The following is a 25,901-nucleotide window of genomic DNA, read 5'->3' on the forward strand; positions in this document are numbered from 1 at the left end:
TGCTTTACCTCTGTCGTTACCTTCCCTCCTTGATATCCTCCTGTTCATCCTCTGACATTATAAGAGCCGATTGTGGTATTGTAAAAGGATGTACATGTTGCCTGTTTTGAAAAGGTGGCCATTGCACACAGTAGCCTCCCTAGTTTTGCCTGTATAAATTGCTGAGCAGCACAGTTACAGGGAGGAACAGAATTAAATCAAAGGTAATTTATTCTGGCCTTTTCCCTGACATATCATGAGTATCAGCAGCTAAGGCTCATGAAAGTTATGGAGGTGCATTAATAAACAGAATGTGGCTATTGCCGTGTCGGTGGACGGAAGGATTAGGAGGATATCACAGCAGAGAAGAAGAAGGAAGAAAGGTGGTTGCTAAGATTCAAGTATGCAATAGCCTGGTCCTATCAACAAATAAGGCCATTGTCTACCCGGCAACTTCCTATCACCTTCAGCCCCATGTCCATGTCCAAACAATATAAATGTCAGAGGCACAAAGCAAACAAACCACCAAGTAACAACCCTCACCATCCCTCCCCTCTGCTTTTAACCTTCTCAATCGTGTATTATAACCAGACTGCAACCCAATCTGAATTGGTCAGTAGTTTTCTGACACTGACGATATGGAGGTGATAGTAGGAGGGCACAAACACAGAATGTCCACAGAGGTGGAGGAACAGCACATCAAAGGATGACATGGGGCAAGAAGGTGTGAAACACGTATATGATCACGCTCACAAAACAGTGCGTACAGAGAACACAGAACCCAAACACAGATGACATATTAATGTTAGTAGAAATAGAAAAGAAGAGTAATTTTTTAAGCGGAAAAGCCCACATGAAATTCCCACTATGATGCCAGTTGGGTGGAGTTAGGAGCGGTTATGTCTGGTTTAATATAAGTTAAAGTTGTTTTTTTTCTCCTTTTTTTCATTGTGTTAAACATCTTACCTCGAATCGGGGTACCCTCTGGAGGAGAGACAAAAAACGAAGACACAACATCAGTTTAGTTCAACGTTAAGGTTAGTAATAGTTAGAGGAGTTATTTGGGCTGGAAGGTGGATCACTGGAACTAGATTATCAAACCATTAGGTAATCTCTTATAGGACTTTCAGATATGGGTGGGTTTTTCTTTTATAGAAAAAAGACAAAATTACACCTCTCACTGCTGGTATCACAAAGATATGGGGAGCTTTATATGACTGGCATATTCCATTGCCTTATTGGTTTCTCTTTTTTCCCCTTTCTTGCCTCGGATATATTAAGACAGGAAACACAATGCTTCATTGGCAGAGCTGAAGAAGCTCAAGGTCTTGACATGCATTTTATCATGGCTGAAACTCTGGGTGAAAATGCAGAGCAAGAGAGGTTTGACCGATGGCAAAAAACATTCAACTGAACTTGACTAAACACAGCAAAACAACTAAAAGGCGCCACTATTCTACACCGGGTATCTACATTAGTATGAAACAAACTTGCTGATGGAGTCTCCGCTGAACTAGATTTTCAGGCTGTACCTTCAGGCAACCACAAGTTAAATCAAACAGATTGAAGTTCTTATTTGTCCTACAAGTCGTAAACCTGCTTAACTGTGACAAATCGACTCTTCACCTCAAGCTTCCCCCATCCTCCCCGGTCATTCAATCTCCTGGCTCTTTCCATTGTTTCATATCACTGAGAGTAGCATGTTCCCCTATTCTTTATTTATTGTGAGTCTGTATTGTGTTACATGCCTGACTGCAAGCCAATGTCCCATTAGGGACAATAAAATATTGAGCTTGTCCAGTCAGTGGCTGGTGGGCTTTTAGACGCAGCCCGAGTTGTTGCTGTGATGTAAAATGCATCCCTTACAGGCAGAGCTTTGAGTGTGGGAAGGGGAGCCAGCTTAACTTAAACCCCCTCTCTGCCAAGCATTAAACTGTCCTTCCAATCTTTTTTTTCTTCTCTCCATTCATTGTTTTCTTAATTTTGTTGTTGTAATTCCCTTTTCTTTATCTGTTTCTCCATTCCTCTCTCTCTTTCCCCCTATTTCTGAGGTTTTGTATATAAGTCTTTCCCACAGTTTCTCGCCCTCTAGCCTTTCTCTTCGTCTCTCTCTCTAAATCTAAGGATGACTCATGGCTACAACGTGCCCTTGGCCATCCCTTGAGAGTGCCAGCAGGGCAGTGCCAAGCCAGGGGAGGTGCCCTACTTAGCATAGACGGCCTGCAGGCACAGAGCTGAGGGTCAAGGGTATGCACTGTCCACTGAGCCTAACACTACATGTACTACTAACCCCTTGTGTGTGAGTGCATGCATTCTTGCAAGTTGAATACAACATATGCCAGCATCCTACTAACTAGCTTAACCAACAATGCCTTCCATCAATCTGTCAGTTTCCTGCTGCTTTTCTGAGGCCAGGTCGAGGTGGCAGCAGGCTGAATAAGGTAGTCCAGACGTCCCTCTCCCTAGCAGCGTTTTCCAGCTTCTCCTGGGGGATCCTGAGGCGTTTCAAAGCCAGATGAGTTGTATAATCTAGTGTGTTCTGGGCCTACCCTGGGGTCTCCTACCAGTCAATCAAGGCAGACGCAGAGGAAGCGTCCTGATCAGATGCGCAAACCACCTAAACTGGCTGCCTTTCAATGTGAAGGAGCTGCAGCTCTACCACGAGCACCCTCTGCTTGTCTTTCCCTGCTTGTCTCCACAATCTCAATCTTTCGGTCACTATCCAAAAGCCTTAATCATAAGTGAACCTGCATTGCTGCTGATGCTGCACCAATATCCTAGTAAATGTTAAGTGATCCCAGTCTCCTACATATCCTACACAGCACATAAGAGGTGTGGGTGGCTGGGCAGTGGGATGGAATTTGCAATACCTTCTGATTGGATTGTTGTTGCAGCTCTGCAGACAGAGGCATCCTTTGTGATACCAGCAGGTAGGAGGCGATCTGAAGTTCTGCCTGGTTTGCAAGGTACCTAGTTGTTCATTTCCTTTATTTAAAGCTGCTGTACACTGTGTTGCACTGTGTTTATGTATAACTCTTAAAATATGTCAAAAATGTTTTGCCAATTATAGACAAGATTTATGTTCGTACTCTGAAAGTGTGCATTTGCTGCCACTAACCATACAGTAATTTATCATCTAATTTTATAATTTAATTTATGGTTACAAATTTCCACATTGTCTGATGAAAGTGAGAAATGTCTTCAGGAACACATTTCGTAGAGATCATCATTTATTATTGACTATCTCTAGTCTTTTTTGTAAACACACCATAGAAGCACTAATTTTACACAGCAATACCTTAGAACCATTGAAAACCCAGGCAAAACAACAGTTACATTTTAGTTATTTCTGCAATGATTTTAGAGACCACATAATCATAGATAATCACAAGACAAAAGGACAATGGGGCTCTGGGAAGGTTACATTGTTATAGAGTTAGAGTTAGATTAGAGGCTGCAGAAGCTGTTGATTTATTTTTGCTTTAGCTGTGATGAAATTTCTGTTGGGGGTTAAGGGGTTACTAGGTTAGTTGAGGTAGAGGTTAAAGTTAGGTTGAGGTTAGGATAAGGTTAATAAAGCAGGTTTGTAAAGAGAAGGCCATCAAATGTGGGCCTTATAAAAGGACCGAGCGACAAAAGAGGGACAAAAAAGAGAGGAAAGTAATAAGGAGGATGAGGGATAATAGATAGAGGGAGTTCAGTTCAAAGCAATTGGTTCCAGGAAAAAAAAAACTATAACAAGTGAGAAGGACATGAGTGACCTAGGTCATTGGAACTTCGAATATTTGAATAATATACATAGCCAAGGATCTGACTAGGCAGGATGGGTCTGGAGTGGCCAGTCTGTATTCAATTACAATGGCAAATCCACCTGTACTACGGGCACGCAACCATATGGCCATAAGCTCCCTCTCTAAGCTTTGGTAGGCCAGTGGTTGATCAGCTTAGGGTGACGGTGACCTAAATATACCTCAACAAACCGCTGACCTCCTCGCATTATCAAATGCGGCATTATTTGCACCGCAGAACACCCCAGCTGTTTTGTTAAACAAACCTCTGAATATATTAAAATTATTATTGAAAATGTAGTCTGGCCAGAGGCAATCTGGCCAGAGATGTTGCCCATCTGCGTGTGAGGCGGGTGGGGTTGGGTGATTGGCCGAGTGTCAAAGTCAGACTACCCTCCAGAGGGCGTCTGGCTGACCTTCTCGTAAACACAGAAACCCGCCTGGGATCTTGGTGGTGTCGCAAGAGGTCTCAGGAAAAACCTGGCTGTTGTTTGCCACATCTGCAGAGCTCCTAGCCACTCCCTGCAGAGCAGCGTTGATGTCGACAAATGTGACAATTTTCTTGCTCATTTCAGATTAAGTGCAATTGAACTCAGCATGATTCACATTGGGATGTGGATACATCTGTGTGTGTGTAAAGGAGCCATCCGATGTCAGGTCATGATTTTAAACCTTTGTATTAAAGAGGACCTTAATCTTTATGAATATGCACTCCTCCCAATCACTGTCTCTCTGGCCTCTGGTTAATCTGTTCTGGCTGACAAGGCCAGCGAGGGCCTGGGGTCTGTAGCCACAGGGACTTGGACAGAAATGTCAAGCTCCCTACACACCTCTAGAGGAGCTCCTCAGGGGACCCTGATGCAAATATCATTGCCCCGCCAGCACAGCATGGTCTGGCCCATAAATAACGAGTCAGCCAGCTAGGCAGCTATCCAACAAACAAGCGCTGGATGCCCTATCTTCCTGTGTATGTATATATTCAACAACATTATTACAATGTTGTCTTTTCTTTTAGGTGGGAATAAGTCAGATTGGTATGCACACTTCAACATCAGATGGAGTGAAGGTCACATGAGAAAGGTGGGGGATTCTTTTGTTGGAGCTGGAGGTTGAGTTTGCTTTCAAACTCATGTTTTCCAACCATGCTTCCCATGTTCCCCTTTCTGCTCCCCCACCTCTTCCCAGAAGTCTCAATTTTACCTCCCTTGATGGGAAAGCAGCCATCAGAGTTACCCCCTGAGGCTTGAGAGTGTGCCTGAAGCAAAAAGCAAACAGGTAGCACCCAAACATTGTCAACAGCAATCTGATCAACAGGAGAATCTGAAAATACACATTGAAAAGATGCCAGAAGAATGTTTGGGGATTTTTGGAAATACATTTATTGTCAAAAAATACAAAAATACTAAATACTAAAACCCAAAGACACAAGATGGCTACTCGAAGTGCTGAGGACATGAGAAGATGGCACCCTAGGGGGCTTGAGCGTGCAGGCCTATTTCTCATCAACATAAATCCTGCCTGGGTGCTGATTGAGCTTTCCAGTGAAAGGGCTACAGAAAAAAAGCCCCCAGCACTAACATTACCTTACGAGAACCTCGGTATTGAAACAAGGGAAAGTAATTTCCTTTTCAGTCCTCCTACATACACACATGACCTATAAGTGAAACATACCCAGCTTGCATTTTTGCAAGTAGTTCAATAAGTCAGGAGGAGTACAAAATGTGGCCAAATATAACTATCATTCGAGCTTTCGCTCTCTAGCATGGGCAATAGAGTCTTAGCTACAGGTCTGTAAGCCAGTGGGGATGTGGGCCAATTTGGCAAGAGACTAAAAATGCTCTCCTAAAGCATTTGGCCAAGACCAGAGGGTCGACCTAGCCCAAGTGTGGGATTGGAGCGTTCAGCAATACAGCAGTCCTGCAGAGACCTTCACCTGGAAAGAACTCAAGAGTTTTTCAGCCACTCTCTGTACTTGCTGCAGTTTCCAAGTGTATTTTTGGGACAACGAAGCTGTTATTGTGAGAAGCAAAGTTTGATCATTTACACCTGAGTATAAAACAACAGTGTTTTTCTAGAGGAAAGTGTTTGCTGTATGTCTCACCAAGAAGACAAAAATACTGTAGGCTATGACTGCAAAGCAATAATTGTCTTGGATTCAAGCAGAGTCCAATTATTTCCTCAAAGCCTGCTGTCTTGCAACGCAGCAGAGAGAAAGAATGGACGTGACAGGAGGCATCAGCAGTGGAAAAGGGGAAAAGTATGTAAAGCCACAGCTTCCAAGGTCCCTTGCACAGGGTACTTATGACCTCACAAATAGTCCAGTAACGTTTCTAAAATATTGTAGACAAGGTGATTGAACTGGGCAGTGCCAGTCTTACTATGCATATTAGCATTAGCTTGAAGCAGAATGTTGCCTCAAAAGACGTGCTCAGCAAGTCTTCCCCGTATAAATGAAAACTGTGCTGCTCAAAGGTGGACTATGATTCCTAACCACATCCCCAACTCAATCTGCTGCTTGTCCTTGATTTGCCTTTCGAAGTTCCATTATGGTGGGGGTGAAAGAGGATAAAGTAAGGAGTGTGGGCGAAAGAAAAGAAAAAGTTGAGCAAAAGAAACAGAACATAGGGAACAAGTGGCAAAAGAGGACACGGGTGAGGGGAGAGCAAGAGATGCATGCATTTTGGAAAGTAGTTTAAATATGCCATCTGCTTCAAGGAGAGTGGATGGGCTCTCTGGGCTTTGCGAGACACTTACCAAAGGTTTCTGAAAATGACAATGCAAGAGGAAAGTAAATAAAAAAAGGGAAAGAACATAGTTCATTTTAGGTTGAGGTTGAAGTCACTGCCATGCAAGAATTAAAAGGGACTATAGTATAATTGGGTCTTGTGTCCTACTGCTGTATCTTAGCAGTTTTACCATGACATACCATGGAGCGAGAAGTGAAGTTTCATGTAATGTCACATCAATTTAAATTTATAATTCTAATAAGGCATTTTATCGGGAAAAATCTTATCATCAATTGTAAAATATCAAATATATTGTCTTTTTTTCAGTTGTATTTATTGTTTGGTTTATTTGTATTATCGTTATTATTTTTTCAGTTTCAACTTGTGTTATGGGTCACGGCCATAAGAAACGTGTTGAAGACTCTGCGATGTGAGTCACATCTGAGTTTCAGACACAAATACAGACAAAACACTCAAAGAGAGAGAAAACCAAACAGCAGTCCAGTTCAGTTAGAAAGGACACACAGAGACAATTGACAAAATCATGAAACAGATAAAGACAGATGAGACAGAGGTTAGACAACAGACAGGAAGCTGGATATATTTGTCCATCATCACCTTGTTTGGTTTTAATTTCTTTTGTAAAGTAGCCATTGTTAAGAAGAAAAAAACTGCTATATAAATAAAATGAATTAAAAAAAAAAATCATTCACAAAGGCTCAAAACTCACAAAGCCATGTGACAAAGTTAACAGGTAAACCAATTTTTAGAACAGAGCTGGCCTGTCATATATTTATACACAACCTAAAAAAAAATCAACATATCAATCCGTCAACCCAGAAGGTCATCGGGCTACTATGAACCAGAGTTTTCATCAAGATGCACATCATCCTAGAGAGAGAGAATAATCACACATGCTTTGATAGCAGGTTTTGCCTTGAAATCTTAACAGTCAAACATCTACCTCAAAACTGTGCACCCGTAAATTAAATATGAAACATATCTAAAATTAAAGGCATCTTAGTGCCTGTGGACTTGGAAAGTCATAAATAATGAGTTGACAAATAGATTATTTTGAGTGTACAGCTCATGAGGGCCACAACTGGTGCAGAGACCCGATGGCAACAGACTCTGTATTTAGTGGTGTCTACACTCAATTGCATCTGCAGGAACAATAGGGGTCATTGGATTTTTTCGATTGGTGACAAAATCATCGACCTAAAATATCTACCCCTTATTGCCTGGGGCCACTCCCGGCCCTGCACTTAATTAGCAATATAATTAGACTTTGCTTTACTGGGCCTCTCAGTGGGGTTCATCAATGGGAACAAGATAACATATCATTGTGTCAGTAGAACGTGGACCTTGCTCTCATTGTCTACTATGACACACTTGTGGGTTGTTGTGAATCATTTGACCTCATTCAGTAATGTTAGACCCTTACAACATAGTTTGTTATCTTTATGATGATGCTCTATGGTGATAACAACATGGTCCGGGCACTATGGCTGTAGCGCCTGATCTTTATACTGTATATACTTCTCCTGTTGTAATCTAGGAAATTGAGCTTGCCCTCATGCTTTGATGTCCGAATGCTTTAAACATGGAGAATGCCCGAGTTTAGTTGGGTCAACATACATTTGTTTTAGTTTTCAAAGCAATATATTGAGTTCTAGCTGTGGTTTGGGTGATTTTCAGGACTTAAATATAAGGATTACAAATGGGCTGAATGAATTCTCACATCACTTGGTGTACTCTGAAGCCACATTAGCTGTAAAGCACAAAATCAGCCATGTGCCAAAAATGTCCAGTGGAATCTTCAAGCGAGTAAAGGGGAAAAAGAAAGCAACATAATGCTTGGGCTTTCCTTACCTGAGCGTAGCTGTTTGATTCGCCCATTACTTGCACTGGGGTCAATGGGCAGGAAGTCTTTGTACCAGGTGATTTCTGGGTCAGGGTTGCCACTGGCAGCACAGAGCATGGTGGCTGTTCGAGTGCGCTCCACCACTTTGAGTTGAGGGCCCATGTCAATGTTAGGGAAGCCTGGCGGGAGCAGGTCCTCTGTGAAAAGAACAGGAATAAGAGGGGGTGTGAGTCCTATCATTCAAAGTGGTTGTAAACCGTATGCGCGCCTTTACATTTTTACTACAAATGAAGCTATAACACACAATAGTGATTTCACAAAAACTAAATGGCAAAATACATGTTTATACTGTAGGACTTATTAGGGGTGACGTATTTGACCAATTGCTAAATGTGTAGTGTGTCACTTTTGTAATTAGAAAGTGTGCTACAGAAATAAAATGCAACTGTAGCAATAATATCATTTGTGTGTCTGTGCTTTTTTAAATAAGCCAATTATGAATATCAATTATATATTAACGTAATGGAAAACATAATAAAACAGACAAAATTAATGTCAAAAGGTAAGTCTTTGCACAAAAACTGTATAGTGTCCACTTCATTGTACTTACAATAATTGTCCATAATAGTCCATGAAATACATGGACTATTACATTGGGATAGAGCCCATGTTACCATACACCTTGAAACCATACAATCTCATTCCCAAATCCCCTTAAAAGAGTTAAATTAAACAGGCTGCATACTAAACCCAATCATGCTTTTGTATGCAACATTTTCTCTTTATCTCAAGAGACTTTCTAATCCCAATTTACCCTTGACCAATAAGACAAACGCACCTTAGGAATGCAAGATTATAGTTAGCCATGTAAAGTAGCCAGACACATGAATAAACCAATTGAGGAGATAAGTCTTGAATAAAAATGTAAACTGCATTTCATTAAGAATCTGGCTCTCCAAGAGGGCTACATTGAGGAATCAGAGGATTAAAAACAAACACCAGGAAAAGCAAGGAGTGTGCTTTCCTTGACTCTCTCTTTCTCAGAAAACGACGATGGAGAAACCATTCTGTAGCCAGATACTCACAGACCAGGCTAGCTTGTCCATTAAGAACCATTTGTCATAATTGAATGCCCTTAAGAAGGAGACTGACTCCGTGCACATATTCTTAGTGTAACAAGTAGTAAATAAATGTCTCTAAATGCAAACAGAAGATCAGAGGAGGAGACAACAGGGTGACAAGTAATACCGGAAGGAAAGCCTGCTAATCCCTGAGATTTCCCCATCTAGTTTCCCCATGTTCAGTGAAACAAATGACACTCAAGTCAATTTGTGGTTACACAGAGCTCTGAAAAACCACCACTCGATTGAGACACACTATAAACACCAATAGCCGAGGTCTGAATACCAATTGGAGAGATGTAATCAGTCAGATTTCACTCTGGCAGTAAAGGTGCAAGGGTTGGGTAGATCAGTGGTTCTCAACTGGTCTGGCTGCGGGACCCACCATCACCCCTTAATGACAAGCCGCGACCCAAATTTTCAACTTCTCAAATGTATTTAATGAAAAGATGGTGCAGTTTGAACCTGAGCTGAAAATGTCCTCTGCAGTCGTAGTAGTAGGGAGCTCTCTTGTGCAGAGAAATTGTTCCTGTCAGTCCCCGTCCCACACATGTTTCACGTAAACGAGTAAAACTGATTTGTTTGTTATGTCTGTAGATTCGTCCATTTGTAATGCAAAATGACCGATTGCCTTAATTCGAGCTGTGGTCTGTTGTTTGATGTCATCCGACATGTCTTCAATTTGCCTACTTATAGTGTCATTTGACAGAGGTATAGTTTTCAGTTTATCTGCTGCGGATTGATTCAACACGTCCATGTCCATGGCTGCAGGTAAGTAAGACACTTTTGTGATGTCCTCAGGTCTTGAAGTCGTTTTTGAAAGTACTCAACAGGTTTATCTTTGAGAGAAGATAGATAGATAGATAGATACTAACATTATTGATCCCGCGAGGGTAAATTATTTTGTTACAAGCAACAATAGGTTACAGAGCAGCAATAGGTCACAGGTAAAAAATCTTAATATTATATATAAAGAAAAAAGAAAAAGAAAAATACAAGAAAAATACACGTCACAATATATACAATTATAATATAGTAAAGATGTTATATAAAAAAATGCACACTATATACACAGTGAATAGAACAGAATAATATTAAATCAACTAAATAAACAGTAGTGCAGAGGTTTAACGATTTGGTTTGGCCCGAGGTGATTTATTGTCTTATAGCAGTAGGCAGGAACGTTCTCCTGTATCTGTCCTTGTGACAGCGGAGCTGGATCATTCTGTTGGAGAAAGTGCTCCGCTGTCCCAGCAGTAGGTGGTGGAGAGGGTGGTCCTGGTTATCCAATATGGATAATAGTTTCTTCAGTGTCCTCCTCTCCACCACCTGTTCCAGATAGTCTTGTTTGCAGCCAATGATGGAGCCGGCCTTCTTAACCAGTTTGTTAAGTCTGTTGGTGTCTCGGCTCCAATGCTGCTCCCCCAGCAGACTACGGCGAAGTACAGTGCACTGGACACAACAGACTGGTAGATCTCCAACATCTTGCTGCACACGTTGAAGGATCGAAGTTTCCTCAAGAAAAAGAGTCGACTCATCCCCTTCTTGTACACAGCGTTGATGTTGGCCTTCCAGCTCAGTCTGCTGTCGATGGAGACACCCAGGTACTTGTACTCCTTCACCATGTCCTCGTCCTCTCCCAGAACTCTCAGTGGCTGTGGAGCCGTCGTCCTCCTCCCGAAGTCGACCACCATCTCTCTGGTCTTGGCCACGTTCAGAAGAAGGTGATTTCTACCGGCCCACTCCACAAAGTCATCCACTACTGCCCTGTACTCCTCCTGCCGTCCGTCCCTTATACACCCGACCACTGCAGAGTCATCAGAGAACTTCTGCAGATGGCATGACCCCGAGTTGTACTGGAAGTCAGTGGTGTAGGCAGCAGGTAGATGATGGCGTCGTCCACTCCCACGTGAGGCTGGTATGCAAATTGCAGAGGGTCCAGTGATGATTTCACCTGCGGTCGGAGGTGGGCCAAGACCAGCCTCTCCAGCACCTTCATCACATGGGATGTGAGGGCAACTGGTCGGTAGTCATTGAGGCCAGATGGTGTCGTCTTCTTAGGAACAGGAACCAGGCACGACGTCTTCCACAGCACCGGGACCTCCTCCTGCTTCAGGCTCAGGTTGTAGAGGTGTTGTAGGACATCAGACAGCTGGATGGCGCAGGTCTTCAGGACCCTGGGGCTGATGCCATCAGGTCCCTCAGCTTTGCCTTGGTGGAGTCTCTCCAGCTGTCTTCTAACCTGGCCAGTTGTCACAGAGAGGGGGGGGAGGATGGTCATGGTGTCGGTGGTGGAAGAGCCCTTTGAAGTAGAGGGCTCATTGTCCGTGCCGCTCACCAGGGGGGACAGAGGGGGGAGGGGAGGAGGCAGCCGAGGTGTTTGTGAGGTGAGGTGTGTGGAGGAGACAGATGAGGGCTGTGAGCTAAATCTATTGAAGAAAGAGTTGGCCCTCTCCAGGGAGCCCCCTGGTTGTCTCCCTCCAACCTTGAAGCCAGTAATCAGCTTCATCCCGGTCCACACCTCCCTCACATTGTTCTGCTGGAGTTTGGCCTCCAGCTTCCTCCTGTAGGTGTCCTTGCACTCCCTGATCTTCACCTTCAGGTCACGCTGGACTCTCCTGAGCTCATCCCTGTCCCCAGACCTGAAAGCAGCTTTCTTCTTATTAAGAAGTGCTTTCAGGTCACTGGTGATCCATGGCTTGTTGTTTGGGAAACAGTGTACAGTCCGGGATGGAATGGTAGAGTGTTCACAGAATTTTTTTGTATTCTGTGATACAGTCCGTCATGCTGTTGATGTCCTCCCCATGTGGTCCACACAGCACATCCCAATCCGTTGACTCAAAGCAGTCCTGCAGGGCGTCCTTAGCCTCCTGAGACCACCTCCTCACAGTCCTGGTGGTCACAGGCTGCCTTTGCACCAGAGGAACATACCTGGGTGTCAGCAGGATCAGGTTGTGATCGGACCTGCCAAGCGGGGGGAGGGCAGTGGTACTGTATGCATCAATGGCATTTGCATACAATAGATCCAGAGTTTTATTGTTCTGTGTGGGGCAGTCAACATATTGGTGAAAAGTTGGCAGTGCTTTATCCAGGGTGGTGTGATTAAAGTCTCCAGTAATTGCCAAAAATGCACCAGGATGTTGACTCATCAGTCCAGATATAGTGGAGTGGATGGTGTCCACTGCTCTCTCAGCATCAGCTGATGGAGGTATGTACACAGCCACAACAATGGCAGACGAGAACTCCCTCGGCAAATAGTAAGGACGCATTCCCACGGCTAACAGTTCAATATCCGGGCTACAGAAGCGTTCCTTCACACACAGAAGGGTGTTTTGTTTCCAAATGCTGCTTCAGTTTTGACGGCTTCATGCTTTCTTGTGCCAGAACCTCGCTGCACAAAACACACCGAGGTTTTTGCCCTCTTTTGTCCTCAATGTAAGAAAATTTATATCTCATGCAGTCGGTGTCGTACTTGCGTTTCGCCATGCTCAATTAGCACATGAAAACAAAATTTGTGGGTGTCCTTCTATACTGTGAAATGGCGGGTGTCTATTAACATTACAAGGCATTAATGCCAAATACTGTTAAGGAGTGTGAATAACTCCGCTGCATAAAAAATCCCCTTCAAAATAATTTTCTCCAGGGAAAGACCCACTGAAAACAGGTCTGTGACCCACTTTTGGGTCGCGACCCACCAGTTGAGAATCACTGGTGTAGAGGGGTACGATGTAAGCCTCTTGGACTGTTGTTATTGCTACATTTACTCAAGAACCATCACACTAGCCAGCAAAAATTGTGGTGTCTTTGCAGCCAATACTCGTGCATGATTGAGCAATTTTTTCACTGAAAAGACACAACAGTGTAGTGTGCTCCGTGGTCATTGTTCTCCTTATGCACGCTCCCGGGCTCTCTTGGGACAATTAGTCCCTTGGGTCAAATCGCTTGACATCTACCCCGCCTGGAGCCAGAGCAGTGACTCATTCTTAGATGATGAGAGCCTTTGGGGTAAGCAGAAGATTGACTGAGTAAGATGCTAGCCAGTGGCACAGCAGAGGTCACTGTTGATCTGGAGAGCCAATGACCTCATATCCAGTCTGCAGACATCATCGTGGTGTAGTCGACACCTGGGGAATGTTAAATTATGGTAAATTGGGACAGTAAGTTGAGTCAGACGAATAATCAAAAGGAAGAGTTGGTCTGTCTGCCTTTAAGGGGAAACTTTGCTGATTTGTAACTGGCTTTGAATCGCTGTTATGTGGGTGGTAAGTGTGTTTTCGTCATCTAGCGGACGCTCGCCAGCAATTAAGGGGGAGCTCTAGGTACCGGTAACATGGAGGGAAGCTGAACATTGTTCATTTGCACATACCATCCACAGTGCGATGATACAAAGCCGGTTGAAAATTGGCAAAAGCTCTCTTTTTTTAGACAGGCAGAGCTATGCCATACTATATTTTTCACTTTCTAAAAAAGCCTGTGTGCAATGCAATTATGATGAATTAAAGTGATAATTATTTGTCTCATTTGTGTCTCATTTTACGTCTCATTTTAAGTCATGCCATTTGAATAATTCATATTAAAAGAATGGCAAAATCTGAAATATGTTTAATATTTTTGATTGATTTGATCTCAAGGTTTTTAAATCTTTTATTCTTTAGTCACCAAGATCAAAACACTTGTGTGAGTGTGATTTTGAAATATAGAATTTTGCAAATTAAATGACATGAAGGGAAACTCAAAAATAAGTCCAGAGAGGTTACTAACGTAGGCAACCATTAGCAGAGCACAGTGGATATTTCATCGCTAGGTTCAAAGAGGTACATGCATTTACACTGTTTTAGGTTCCATGCTGTGTCCGCTCCATGATTATTTATGATCATCCATGCATAATCTCTTTACACCAAGTTCCCCTGAAGCTTAGAAAATCAATGACAAGCCTATACACGTCACTTTACAAACCTCAGAACAAGACAGAGCAATATGTTCTCATAAACTCCCTCTTCTGTGTGTCATTAATGATCTATGTATAAGTTGCCATAAAAGGTGCTGCTCTCTCGTACTCCTCTGGCTAGATCTGTAATGCGAACGGCCTGTTCTATCGGTGTTACATCTGATGTATCTAATTTTGCCAAGGCCTGTCTGTGCTTTGCATCACATTGACGCTACCTTTATGGTATGAAAACAGTAGACAGAGGCCTGCAAAGACGACATTAATGAAGCTGGAAAAATATACAGAGTAAGTGGATTTGAGACAAATTAAATTAGGCAATCGACAAAGGAAATCTGCCTTAAGGAGCAAGGGTTGGCAGAAAAAGGTGGGCGAACTAGCAAACCAACCAAAACAGCAGTGAACAAGAAGCAGGGATGGAGGATTCATGGAGCTATGATACTATCAATACAGCTGTTCTGACCTGATACAGCACAGGCAGCCATTCCTGAATAAACGGCATGTATGTCGATTACTTACTTTCCTAGGAATAGAATCTGATACCATCTTTCCCCCTGAAGCTTACAGGCTGCGTCGATAAAGGCGGCCATGCAAAAATAAATAGATCACTCATCGAGGGAGTGTTACTTCAGGGTTAGCCAGCCTGACTGTGGAGGGGAGACGGTGACCAATGACATGGGCTGATAGTATCCCAGAATTCCCAAAGGGCCAGTCACCTATAATGGCTTTGCGATTGCATTTATGATGTGTACTGGGGGTTCTCTGTGATGACAAATCTTCACAGGACAAATAGAATTGACGCATGCGCGATATTGGTTAACGGCAACGTTGCTGTTTATTTTGCCGGAAGCAGGCTTTGCCACTCATGCCAACAATCATTCTACAACAGAGCCATGAGACACATGCTGCAGTTACACCTTGCAGTGTGCCAAGAATTCTCAAAGTACCATATCACTTTTGATTTTTTTTTGTGTTGTTCTTGTTTTAGCCCACCGACACACACATTCAGTCACATTAAATGTTCTTTATTACATTGTAAATTCTAAAGATGAAATATGAACAAAGAAAAAACTGTCTAAATGAGTCTTATCTGATGATCATCATCCTACTTTTAAAGATATCAAAACAAGCATCATTCTTTGGGTTACAAAAGAAAAAGAAAACGGACTACTCCACGGGTATATTTGTTTCAACAGACAAGTTGGGGGTGCTTAAAGGGAATCTTTATCTTCCCAGCATGCAACCGGCCTTCTTTGTTGGCCTACCTTGTTTAAAGCGGCACAAAAGCCTTTTTGAAGCACCCCATTGACTTGGAAATTGGTCAGTGTTCGCATACTTGTCAGCATATGCTGATGATTGACATTTGGGCAGCTCAGTTTGGCCCTCTACACTGCTGTGATGTATAGCACTTAGGCAGCAATGACAAAGGCCTTGCAAAGACACAACGGAGACCATTTTGTAGTTAATCAGATGAAAAATGATTCATCTGCAGAAAACATGTTTACAACATTGAAGAACTATTCAACAGATTTGGACAAGTTTCAAAGATCGCAACTTGCTCTATGCATATGTCATTGAAAGAAGGCTTTCAAATCTTGCAAGGGGAAAAGCAGTAGCCTAGGGTTACTGTGATTGCAAGCACTACATGTCCACTCCATGCAACAGCTGGCTGGCTCAGCATGACTCCAAAGCTAAACCTACAGGCTCCAGTTGACCTTTTCTGGATTTTGATTTGTGTCATTTTTTTTTGGGGTTGGCTTGAGTGCCATCATTATCCATAATTGTCTTTAACTGCACTTCACCATTTAATATCATTACAAGTGACAGGTGTAAAGCCTTTAATCAGCCTGTGGTTAGCATAGCCACTGCCCGGCTGTTAATCTGCGGACTCATGCCTGCTGTTGCATTCTGTTTTCTATCATGCTAAGTGTGGCCCTCTTAAAAGGTCTGCCCTTTAGACTCATTTACCTCTCCTGCCTAATCCTATTCCAAGTGAATTACTGCTATCAAACCAAACATATCTGTCTGGTATAGTTATAACTGTATGTAGAGAGTCATACAGCTATGTACAAAAGGGCTTTGTGATTAAATACCACATTTAGTGGGCACTTCCCCCCAGATGAATGGTGAAAATGTAAAGTATAACCTTGGAACTCCTATTGCTGTGCTATACCCAGCAGCATAATACACTATTCACCATCTGTTGCAAATACAATGTAATACTTTGTCATGAAATGTACTTTACAGTGCCATGAATAGCACGCCCAACTTAATCTTTATTCAGTGAGCACTTAACCGTAGCGCTTTTCTCTACCCACTGACCACTGCAAAGAATAAGACCTCCGACTTTTGAGATGAAGTTAATATGCTTTACCCAATTTGCTATATAGTATTACACATGCCACTTAACCCCAGTGTGTTAGTGCTCTGCTCTACAGTGTAAGCTGCACAGGCAAATGAATCACTGAGTGTAAGTCTGAGCGTTGGTCAAGATATCATTCTATATATAGATGTTAATTTTATTAAACTGAACATGTCATTCATTTTTATGTGATGTAAAAATGTCTGATACAGTGGCTTCAAAGGCACTTGTTGTGAGCCATCAATTATCTTACAGAGAGGAGAGAGCTATAGTGAGAGAGAGGGAGAGGTAAAACCTGACTGGCTGGCACTGCAGCAAATGCATTGGGGTGCTCCACCATCCCCCGCACCCATTACTCATATTATTATTTTCACTTACTGAAATGATTTAATTTCATCAGCAGCTTAATCAGGTTAACTGATTACCCAGCGCCACAGCATAGAGACACAGGCTTTAAGCAGGTCTGTGCATTGATACCACAGAGGGACCGCTGGGGGAGAGACAGGGTGAGCGAGCAAAAGAAAACAGAGTGGATTGGAAGCTAGAGAGAGAGAGAGAGAGAGAGAGAGAGAGAGAGAGAGAGAGAGAGAGAGAGAGAGAGAGAGAGAGAGAGAGAGAGAGAGAGAGAGAGAGACAGAGAGAGAGAGAGAGAGAGAGAGAGAGAGGGGATGATAAATATAGTGGAAGATGATGAAGAATACTAATGGCATGCTCTCGTTCACACACATAACTAGATGTTTAACTAATGGGCAGTCCCAGCTGCTGGCTATACAGACAATACAGTTTCATTTGCTCTGCACTCACAACACAGCCAGAAGTGTTCACATCACACAGGTAGGCCAGAGAACAGAGAGGAGTAAGTCTGTTAAGAGGGAAGATCTGTAGTGAAGCTGGGGAGCAACTGTATTTTGGACAGTCTATGTTCTAGAATGCAGGTGTGCGTGAAGGGTCTATATGTGTATAGATTGGCAAATGCTATGTTTGATATATTGACTAGATTGACGTGAATGCATTTACAAACATGTATGCGTGTAAATTATTAACTAGAAGTTGGTTGAGGCCTCCATCAGCATAAGGCCCCAAAGTTCCTTCACAAATGTGGACCACATAGCTGAGTCTAGATGGTTCTATGATCGACTACTACGTGACCAAGTAAATGTTTCCAAACTATCTGCAACACTATGTTTTGTTCAAGACCATATACTTGTATTCTTTATGTTGTGAAAGAGATCAATCTGTTTTTTTCTGCACTTGACTTGGTTGTGCTGTGAAGTAAAGCAGCTACAAGCCTCCAGCTATTGAAAAGGATGTGTGAAACCAGGTGTGTGAGCTTCTGGTCTTTATCCCATACGGACACGGGTCTGTTTCACTCAGCAGCTTTCTTGTCTGGTTGACAGATGGTAATTGGTGATTATGGTATACAGCCAAATGCATAGCTGCAAACCAAACAACACGGAAGTTCAAGAAAATTCAGAAATTTCCCTATCTTCAATACATCTTTTACATTAATTTCACATTCCCCAAATTCTATAGCCATCGGGAATGTTTGAGAAATACACAGAGATAGACAGAGGAACAGTGACAAAGAAAGATCCAGGGATGGAGAAGAATAGCAACACAGGGGAAATCTAATCACAGTGTCTCTGGCCCCAGCACCGATAGCCCTCTCTGGATAGCCATCTCAGCTGAATAATGGTTATTATACAGCAAGCACTCAACCTCTACCCCCGTGCTCTGTTCCCAGAAAGACGTCTGATGTCCCATTGGTATTCTCCACACCTAGCACATCTAGCCACCAAGGGCAACATTTACATCCAAATCTCTGAAATACAGCCCGAGAGGAAAAAGCCTGAAAGACCAGACGAGAGAAAGGAAAGGGACAGAGGAAAAGAGTGACAAACGAAAAGAGTGAGACAGCAAGACTGAAAAAGGTGGGAGGGACGTTGAAAGCAAGGCAGAAGTTTGCAGCATTGCTTATCGAACCGCAAAATGAGTTTGTTGGGTCAGCTTTTTGGACCATTCGATGGTATATTTAAGGTAACTGTGTGATGATTATGTACCCTGTAGGTATCTGAGGCTGTTTCAGACTATTTTTGTTAATATTATATGTGGGCTGTTTACATGTTTATACTGTAAAGGTACTGTAATGCAGATGACACACATGTCCTGTAAGAAAAAAGGTCACAGGCTTGATTTCCAAAGCAGCTGGGTGTTCCATTAAGTGACCGTTGACTCTTGCGATTTAACTCTATTTTAAGTAGTTACACTGGGAAAATGTAAATATGTGAGTGACAAGAGCTTTAGTCTGACATTCAAAGTGACTGCACTGACAGTTCTAACTGTTGGCGATTTGCAAATACTTTCCACACCACCTCCAATTCTGAGCCCATATTAGGCCACATTCATAAAGCGCCGCTGAGCTAACAAGCAGACAGCTTGTTTGCCAAAGAAAGACAGTGATAGAAGCCAAAAGGGGGATAATCTAGGGAACAAATGGCGACAACCAGGACAAGCAGCAGTTACGACCACAGTTTTGTCAAATGTAAAAGCCAAAAGAATCGAAGAAGAGAGGAATTGATGGTGAACACCAGGAACCAAACCAAGAAAAGCTTGTTTATAGAGAACACTAGACAGAAATCATAAACAGATAACATCCTGCTTTTCAAGACTAAAGGAAATAATACATTCTTTCTACTTGGAATTATACCATGTTTAATCTTTTATCATTTGTATATTTTTGTTTTTAGATTTGAAGGCCCAGTCCCTATAAACCAACACATCACTTGGCTGATATATTTTCAAATAAACATACTGCTGCTGCAGTCAGTGTTTCTGAAAGTGAATCATTTTTTTCATTTTTATTTCACTGAGAGCTCTTTTCCAGGAATGCCCTGATCACATTCACACAGTTACACATTCACAACTGGAAGATGTCCAGTACATTGAAACCTGGACGCTGTTCAGTACAACAACAGTCTGATCTGCTGGTCTGCTGGCCAATGAGCAGCTCCACTAAAAAAGCAGATGGGGTTAAGAGATGTATCCTGAGGTCTGGGAGATTGATCTGACAATCTTGCGGTCACCAAGCTTGCTTCTCTCATCTTTAAGCCACCATTGTCCAATTGGACTCATGCATTGCATGTACCTATTAAGATAATGATGCTGGCCTGAGTTGCTGCACCATTGTCTGTACAGAGTCTCATTGGTGAGCAGTTAAAAACTCACAGTATATAATTGGAAGCAAAAATCTTAAATCTTGAATCAAGATTTAAGATTTGAATTATATCAATATATTACTTTCATTAAAACTCATGAACTGAAAGAAGCTGCAATGAAAACTGTTCCACACATTTTCACGCATTTTAATGACGGAAAGTGAAAACACATTTTCATTATTTTTTGGGGGTTTTTATGATTTTTTTTTAATGTGTTACAGCTGATGAAAAGGAGTTTTGACAATTTCTTCATGACTGAAACGCTGTCTTTGCCCTGTGGATTTAACTGCTGGAAGCCGGGTCTAGTCTTCAATGGTAAAACATAAAATACAGGCCATTTCCCTGATGGAAAACGTGGTGCGCCACCGTGATAGACACCGCAGAGACAAGTAATTGTCTAGGATAGCTCAGAAGATTCTCTGCTCGCAAGAAGAAGAGGTGGAACAAAAAAACAACAACATAAAAGGTAAAAAAAAATATTCTGTTTATCCATCTCAACCGTTGGAAGTTTATAGAGTTCCTTCCCTCCCTCCCTCCCTCCCTCCCTCCCTCTCTCTCTCCCTTGTCTTGTCAGGCTGCTGAGGCGTCTGGGATAAGACAGGAGAACTCCAGGGGAGACAGGGGATGAGGCCAAGGCCATTAAAGGAAATGCCTCATCGAAAAGAAACGTCAACCAGTCAGGTCTGGTTTAGGGGTGGGTGGCTTTGAGTGTGTTAGTGTGTGTTTATTCAAGTTTGTGTGTGCAGCAGTGGGCACCTTGAAAACTGACGTCAGATTAACACATGGTGTGGGCGGCAATGCTGCTGTACAAGCCTCTCAAAATGGGCTTCTGTTGTTGAATTGTTAGAGTTGTAGAGAATGCAATGCATGTCATCTCATTCAATGACAAGAACAGCTCAGCTTTATTTTCCTGAAATACACACACACACACACACACACACACACACACACACACACACACACACACACACACACACATTGTATACATAAATGTATACACATATACTGTATATACATGCATATCTATATATACACACTTATATATACATAAATATGCATGTATGTATATATATACGTATATATATACGTATATATGTATATATATATGTATATATATATATATATATATATATATATATATATATATATATATATATATATATACATATACATATATATACATATGTGTGTACAATTCAAGACTTTGTACTCCTGACATGTGGAGCAAAGTCCTCTCTAAGCTTCCCAAACAACATTGGGCCAAAACAATCATGGATTTAGAGGCCTGAACTGCTGTATTGTGGCGTTTCTGCCAAAGCAACTAATCCAACCCAAACAAATACCAAAACTTGAAAACCAGACTGACAGTAATTGCTAAAGGTTTTGGAGGGGGGGTGAGTGTGTGGGGCTGGGGTGATGTCATTGTCTGGGTGGGCCATTAGCTCAATGCACTAAGCTACTAGAGACAAATTTAGAGGCACCTTTGGTGTGCAGATCAACAATTATGAATATGAGGGCCAGCAATAAAACGCGGGCATGGCAATGAGGGTCACAAAGGATGTGGGCCTTCACCAGGGAGAGACGAGTTGAAATATTGGATAAATGAGTCTTTATTGAAATTGGTGGATGGTCAATGTTCGGAAAATGAAAAGAATAAAAACCCACATACAGGTCATAGTGTACAAAAGGAAAACAAAAACACGTTCCCCTTCAGCTGTATCTACACAATGATGCCCCCCATTCACATAGAAATTCAAACAAATTTCAAGAGATGGCTGTAACAGAACATGTGGGTGTATGGGTTTGTGGGTCGTGTTACACATTACACTCGTTTCATCACAGAGGAAATACTAATAATAATGTGGTTAAGCTTGCCATCCAACTTTGAGCACAGGAAGCGTAGGCACGGCACTTGTGAAGCAAGCACGACTCTAAGTCTTTTCAACTCTGCCAATCCTGCAGGGCCCACAGCATGACCTCCGCGTTGTACGACTTCAGTCACCTGGGCTGGTGGCTCATGCATATGCAAGCAGCTGGTGGTCCAGGCCATATCCCTTTGCTCCTCTTTATGCATGAGTTGGGCCACTCCAAGGGTCGTCAGTCACACTGTTTCCACAGGAACCACCTCTTTCTCCCAACTCTCATTTCATACTTAAGTGTGGAGCACCTCCACTATTCTAGGAGATTGGATTGGTGATTTGGTACCTGCATATTATTATTGCAATGATATTGAAGTTTTTATTAGATTCCACATGCTCATCTTATATTTTTAAGAAATCTTAATAATAGTTTCAATCAAAGTTGACTTACATATAGATTTTGATAGTTTTCGACATGTAACAATGAATATCATTTTAATGAATTGAGTGGAGACAAAGGAAATCAATTGAACACATTGTGATTAAATTAAAATGGATTTCAATTATTATATATACACAGAGCTTTACACTTCTCCACCAAATGTGAGAAGCATAAAAACATAAGTGAAATATATATATTTTTTTAAATGTAAGAACCCAGAATATTCTAAAGCTCTCAGAGGAGGATTCTAAGAGCTGTGAGCTGGCAGCAGTCAGTGTTGCTGCCTGCCATAAACTGAAGGAGAGGGAGTGACAATGAACGCTGCCCTTACATTGTTAATGCTGTTGGTTGTTTGTTAGTTCTGCTTTGTTTCCTGTTGGTATTGTCCCAACCAACTTTTGGTTTGTAGGACTTTATGTATTTAGGTTTATTTTATTGATTTGAATACTTTACAACATGTATCTATTCTTTGACACTATGTAGAGTCTTATATCATGTCAGTAAAGCCCTTTGAAATTGAATTTGAATTTTCAATTTAGTCTCCTGGCCAACTCGTTGCTGTGACAAAGGCTCTGTTTATCCAAGAAGTAAACAAATCAGCCAGACCCGTACTCCTATTTTGCTTGCCCCTTGCTCTCCATCTCCTTGCCACTTCATCTCTTCCTTTTTGTCCGCCTTTTTACTCTACCCTAGTGTCTTATATCGGCTGTGGCCAGATGCCTAGGGTGGCCAAGGTCACTCTCCTTGAGCAGGAATTATAAGAAATTGATGGCGAAGGTTCAGGAGCCAGCCAACCCTGGCTAGAGGCAAGCTTCTTCCACTTATCCCGCTCCATCAGCACCATCTCTTTCTCTCTCCCTCTTTCACCTTTATCTTTCTTGCTACCGCTCAGCTTCTGTCCCCCTTCTTCATCCTTCAATCACACATGATTACTGCATTACAGGTTCCGAGGATCAAAGGATTCCGAGGCCATAAACTCGCATCTGAGTGAATTTCCTCTCTGGAGAAAACTTTTTTCTACCTGAGAGAAAGACAGAGTGAGAAAGATGGAAGGCAGGCAATAGTCTGGCAGGCATACAAATGCCAATATGGAGGTATAAAGGGGAACAGGGGGAGAAAAAGGTCAAAGGTGTGTAGGGAGATCTTCCACGAGTAGAAAGGAAGTGCCAGAGTCACTGAAGGACAGCAAACAAATTCTTCTGAGGAAGAAACAAACAACTCTGTAAGCCTCCAATGAGAGATCTGGGGCATGAGGGCCCTACATTTGGTCAACGTCCGCCTATTTTTTTGTTGTTTGTGTCAAGCCTGCCGTCTAATATACACCAATAACAGCTAGAGAATCCTGACAAAGCACGGAGTAGAACCTCATAAGCACCATTACATCATGATCATGTCAAGACATTTGCTGCAGACATAATCCTCGTCAATTGTAAAAGAATAAGAACAAAACAAAAAAAAAGAAGAACAAAATTAGCTGTTTTGATGTGATCGTGATTTTACGCAAAAGGAGAGCATACGGTTAACATTTGTAAGTGAAAAAAGGTGCCTCATGCAAGAATGGGTTTACTGTGAGCAAGAAACCTGCACTCATGGGTGCTACTCGGATGTATTATTTACTGGTGGAGGCGGTGAGTGGGAATGAGAATTGACTTGTTTGTCAGGGACAAGCTAGAGATAAGCAGTTGGCAAAAACAACTGAGAGAGTACATTGCATTAGCTCAGCGTGGACTCGGTCATGTGAGGTATATTTGGGTCTCAGGCTCTGTTCCGAGAGTCATGCCTTCTTTCTTTTCACTCTTGTATTCAAAATTCTGCTTACATGTCTAGAGACCACTGACTCATGGCCTTGAACTCAGTAAGTACAACACAAGTGCAATAAGAAAATAGGAATGGTACCAATTTCTTCATCTGTCTTCATTCCAGCATTTCTACTGTTTTCCTCCTTCTACCTCTTTGCTTTTCTACTCACCTTCCTGCCACTCTTTTCTGCATTTTTCCTCCCCTATCTGTCTTGCTGTTGCTATAGGTGTATGAGACTAGTAGAAGGGGGCAAAGATCACCTCAGAGGCAGGCGGTAAGGAAGAGGAAGAACAGCCAGATCTGTTGCTGATACTGCCAAGCTTATTCTTCACTGTCTCATTACAGGGTAGCCATTGCCTGCCTGCTGGCTCTCTCTCTCTCTTACCTCTCCTTTTTTCCCACACACACACACACACACACACACACACACACACACACACACGCACACAAATACACGGCGTACGCGCGAGCACACACACACACACACACACACACACACACACACAGAAAAAAGACTTAAACACACCCCAAACACTCTGTCACACAACTAACTCTGTCTCTCAAACACATGCACACTCCTGCTCATGTTTCACTATGTGTCTTATTAATTTTTCATCCAGCCTGACTGATGCCCTGGACACACCTCTTCCTCTGAACACCAACACAAATAAGCATTCAACCCTTCGACACCAAATCAGCAGAGCATCAGCGCTACAAAGAGAAAAGCCAGAAGAAAAACTAACCCCGGACAAATCAATGCAAAAGAAAAATGTAAATGTAAAAAACTGAAAGACATGCATCTGCAAAAAGAAAGTTTCAGGAGAGAAGAGTTTACTTTTTAACAACCCATATATTTGTGAGAAAATGTAAAAAATTTAGTTTTAAGAGGTTACAAAAACCCAAGGGGTCACGAATGGACTCAGAGGGAACATTTCACAAACCTAAATGTGTATTTGTGCTGGTGCTTGTTAGATACGCACAGGGAATACTGATGAAATGAATAGCAAGGAGGAGAAGTTTCTCTATTTTTCTCTCTTCTTGTCATCTCCTTTCTCAAACTGTCTCTTCCTATCTGTTGTAGCCTGGGCTCAGACTTTTAAAATCTGAAACAATTTTGAAATGGGATTGCATCACACAGACAAAGAGAAATCCCACTCTTTCTTCACTCTGATTGCAAACATAAGCACACTAAAAGCTGTAAAGATGAGAACCGTTCTTAACATAACCTAATGTTACGTGAGGCTTACCTTTTTCAATCTCTGTCTCTCCCTTTCTGTCCTCCTTTCTCCATCTTCTCCTTAGTATTGCTCATTTTAACTGAGGTAGCATCCAAGTATTTCAAAGCAAATTTTGATTCATTTTTGTCAGATTTGCAAAAGCATTTTAGGTCAAATATTTTTTTTGTCTACAAAAGGACTTGAGGGACTTAAAGCCCTCTGACCAGTATGTAGAATGGTCTGCAGTTTTGTGACATACTGTGCATATTAAATACATCAGAATGTTTTTTTTCTTTCTTTTCTGCAGTTTTTTTTATAAATGGCTGTATCACACACATACACACTAGTGATTACATATGTCACCCTTCAGCCTGCTGTCCACTCCAACAGGCTGTACTTTCTTTCTCACACACATAACCAGTGAAATACAAAGAAAGAAGATTGGTTGAGACGGAAAGAAGAGAAGAACTGGGCAAGAGAGAGATAAAGGAGAGAGTCAAGAACATAATGGTACAGATATTGTGGGAGAGAGAGAGAGAGAGAGAGAGAGAGAGAGAGAGAAAGAAAGAGAGAGAGAGAGAGA

The 25,901-nt window shown here is 42.1% G+C and overlaps 1 protein-coding gene across 11 annotated transcripts in view; it reads right to left on the reverse strand.

Annotated features, from left to right (window-relative positions):
* ptprsa (protein tyrosine phosphatase receptor type Sa) overlaps positions 1-25,901 on the reverse strand; it is a 235,439-nt gene that overhangs the window by 86,751 nt on the left and 122,787 nt on the right. For all 11 annotated transcript variants that reach the window (XM_068707525.1, XM_068707523.1, XM_068707524.1 and 8 more), the window contains one exon: positions 8,366-8,554. In XM_068707525.1, the coding sequence (XP_068563626.1) occupies positions 8,366-8,554 (189 nt within the window). The remainder of the gene's footprint in view (positions 1-8,365; positions 8,555-25,901) is intronic.

The sequence above is a fragment of the Cebidichthys violaceus genome, unplaced genomic scaffold, assembly GCF_023349555.1.
Source record: "Cebidichthys violaceus isolate CVI_PGR_0920_01 unplaced genomic scaffold, fCebVio1.0.p SCAF_13, whole genome shotgun sequence".
NCBI classification, from domain to species: domain Eukaryota; kingdom Metazoa; phylum Chordata; class Actinopteri; order Perciformes; family Stichaeidae; genus Cebidichthys; species Cebidichthys violaceus.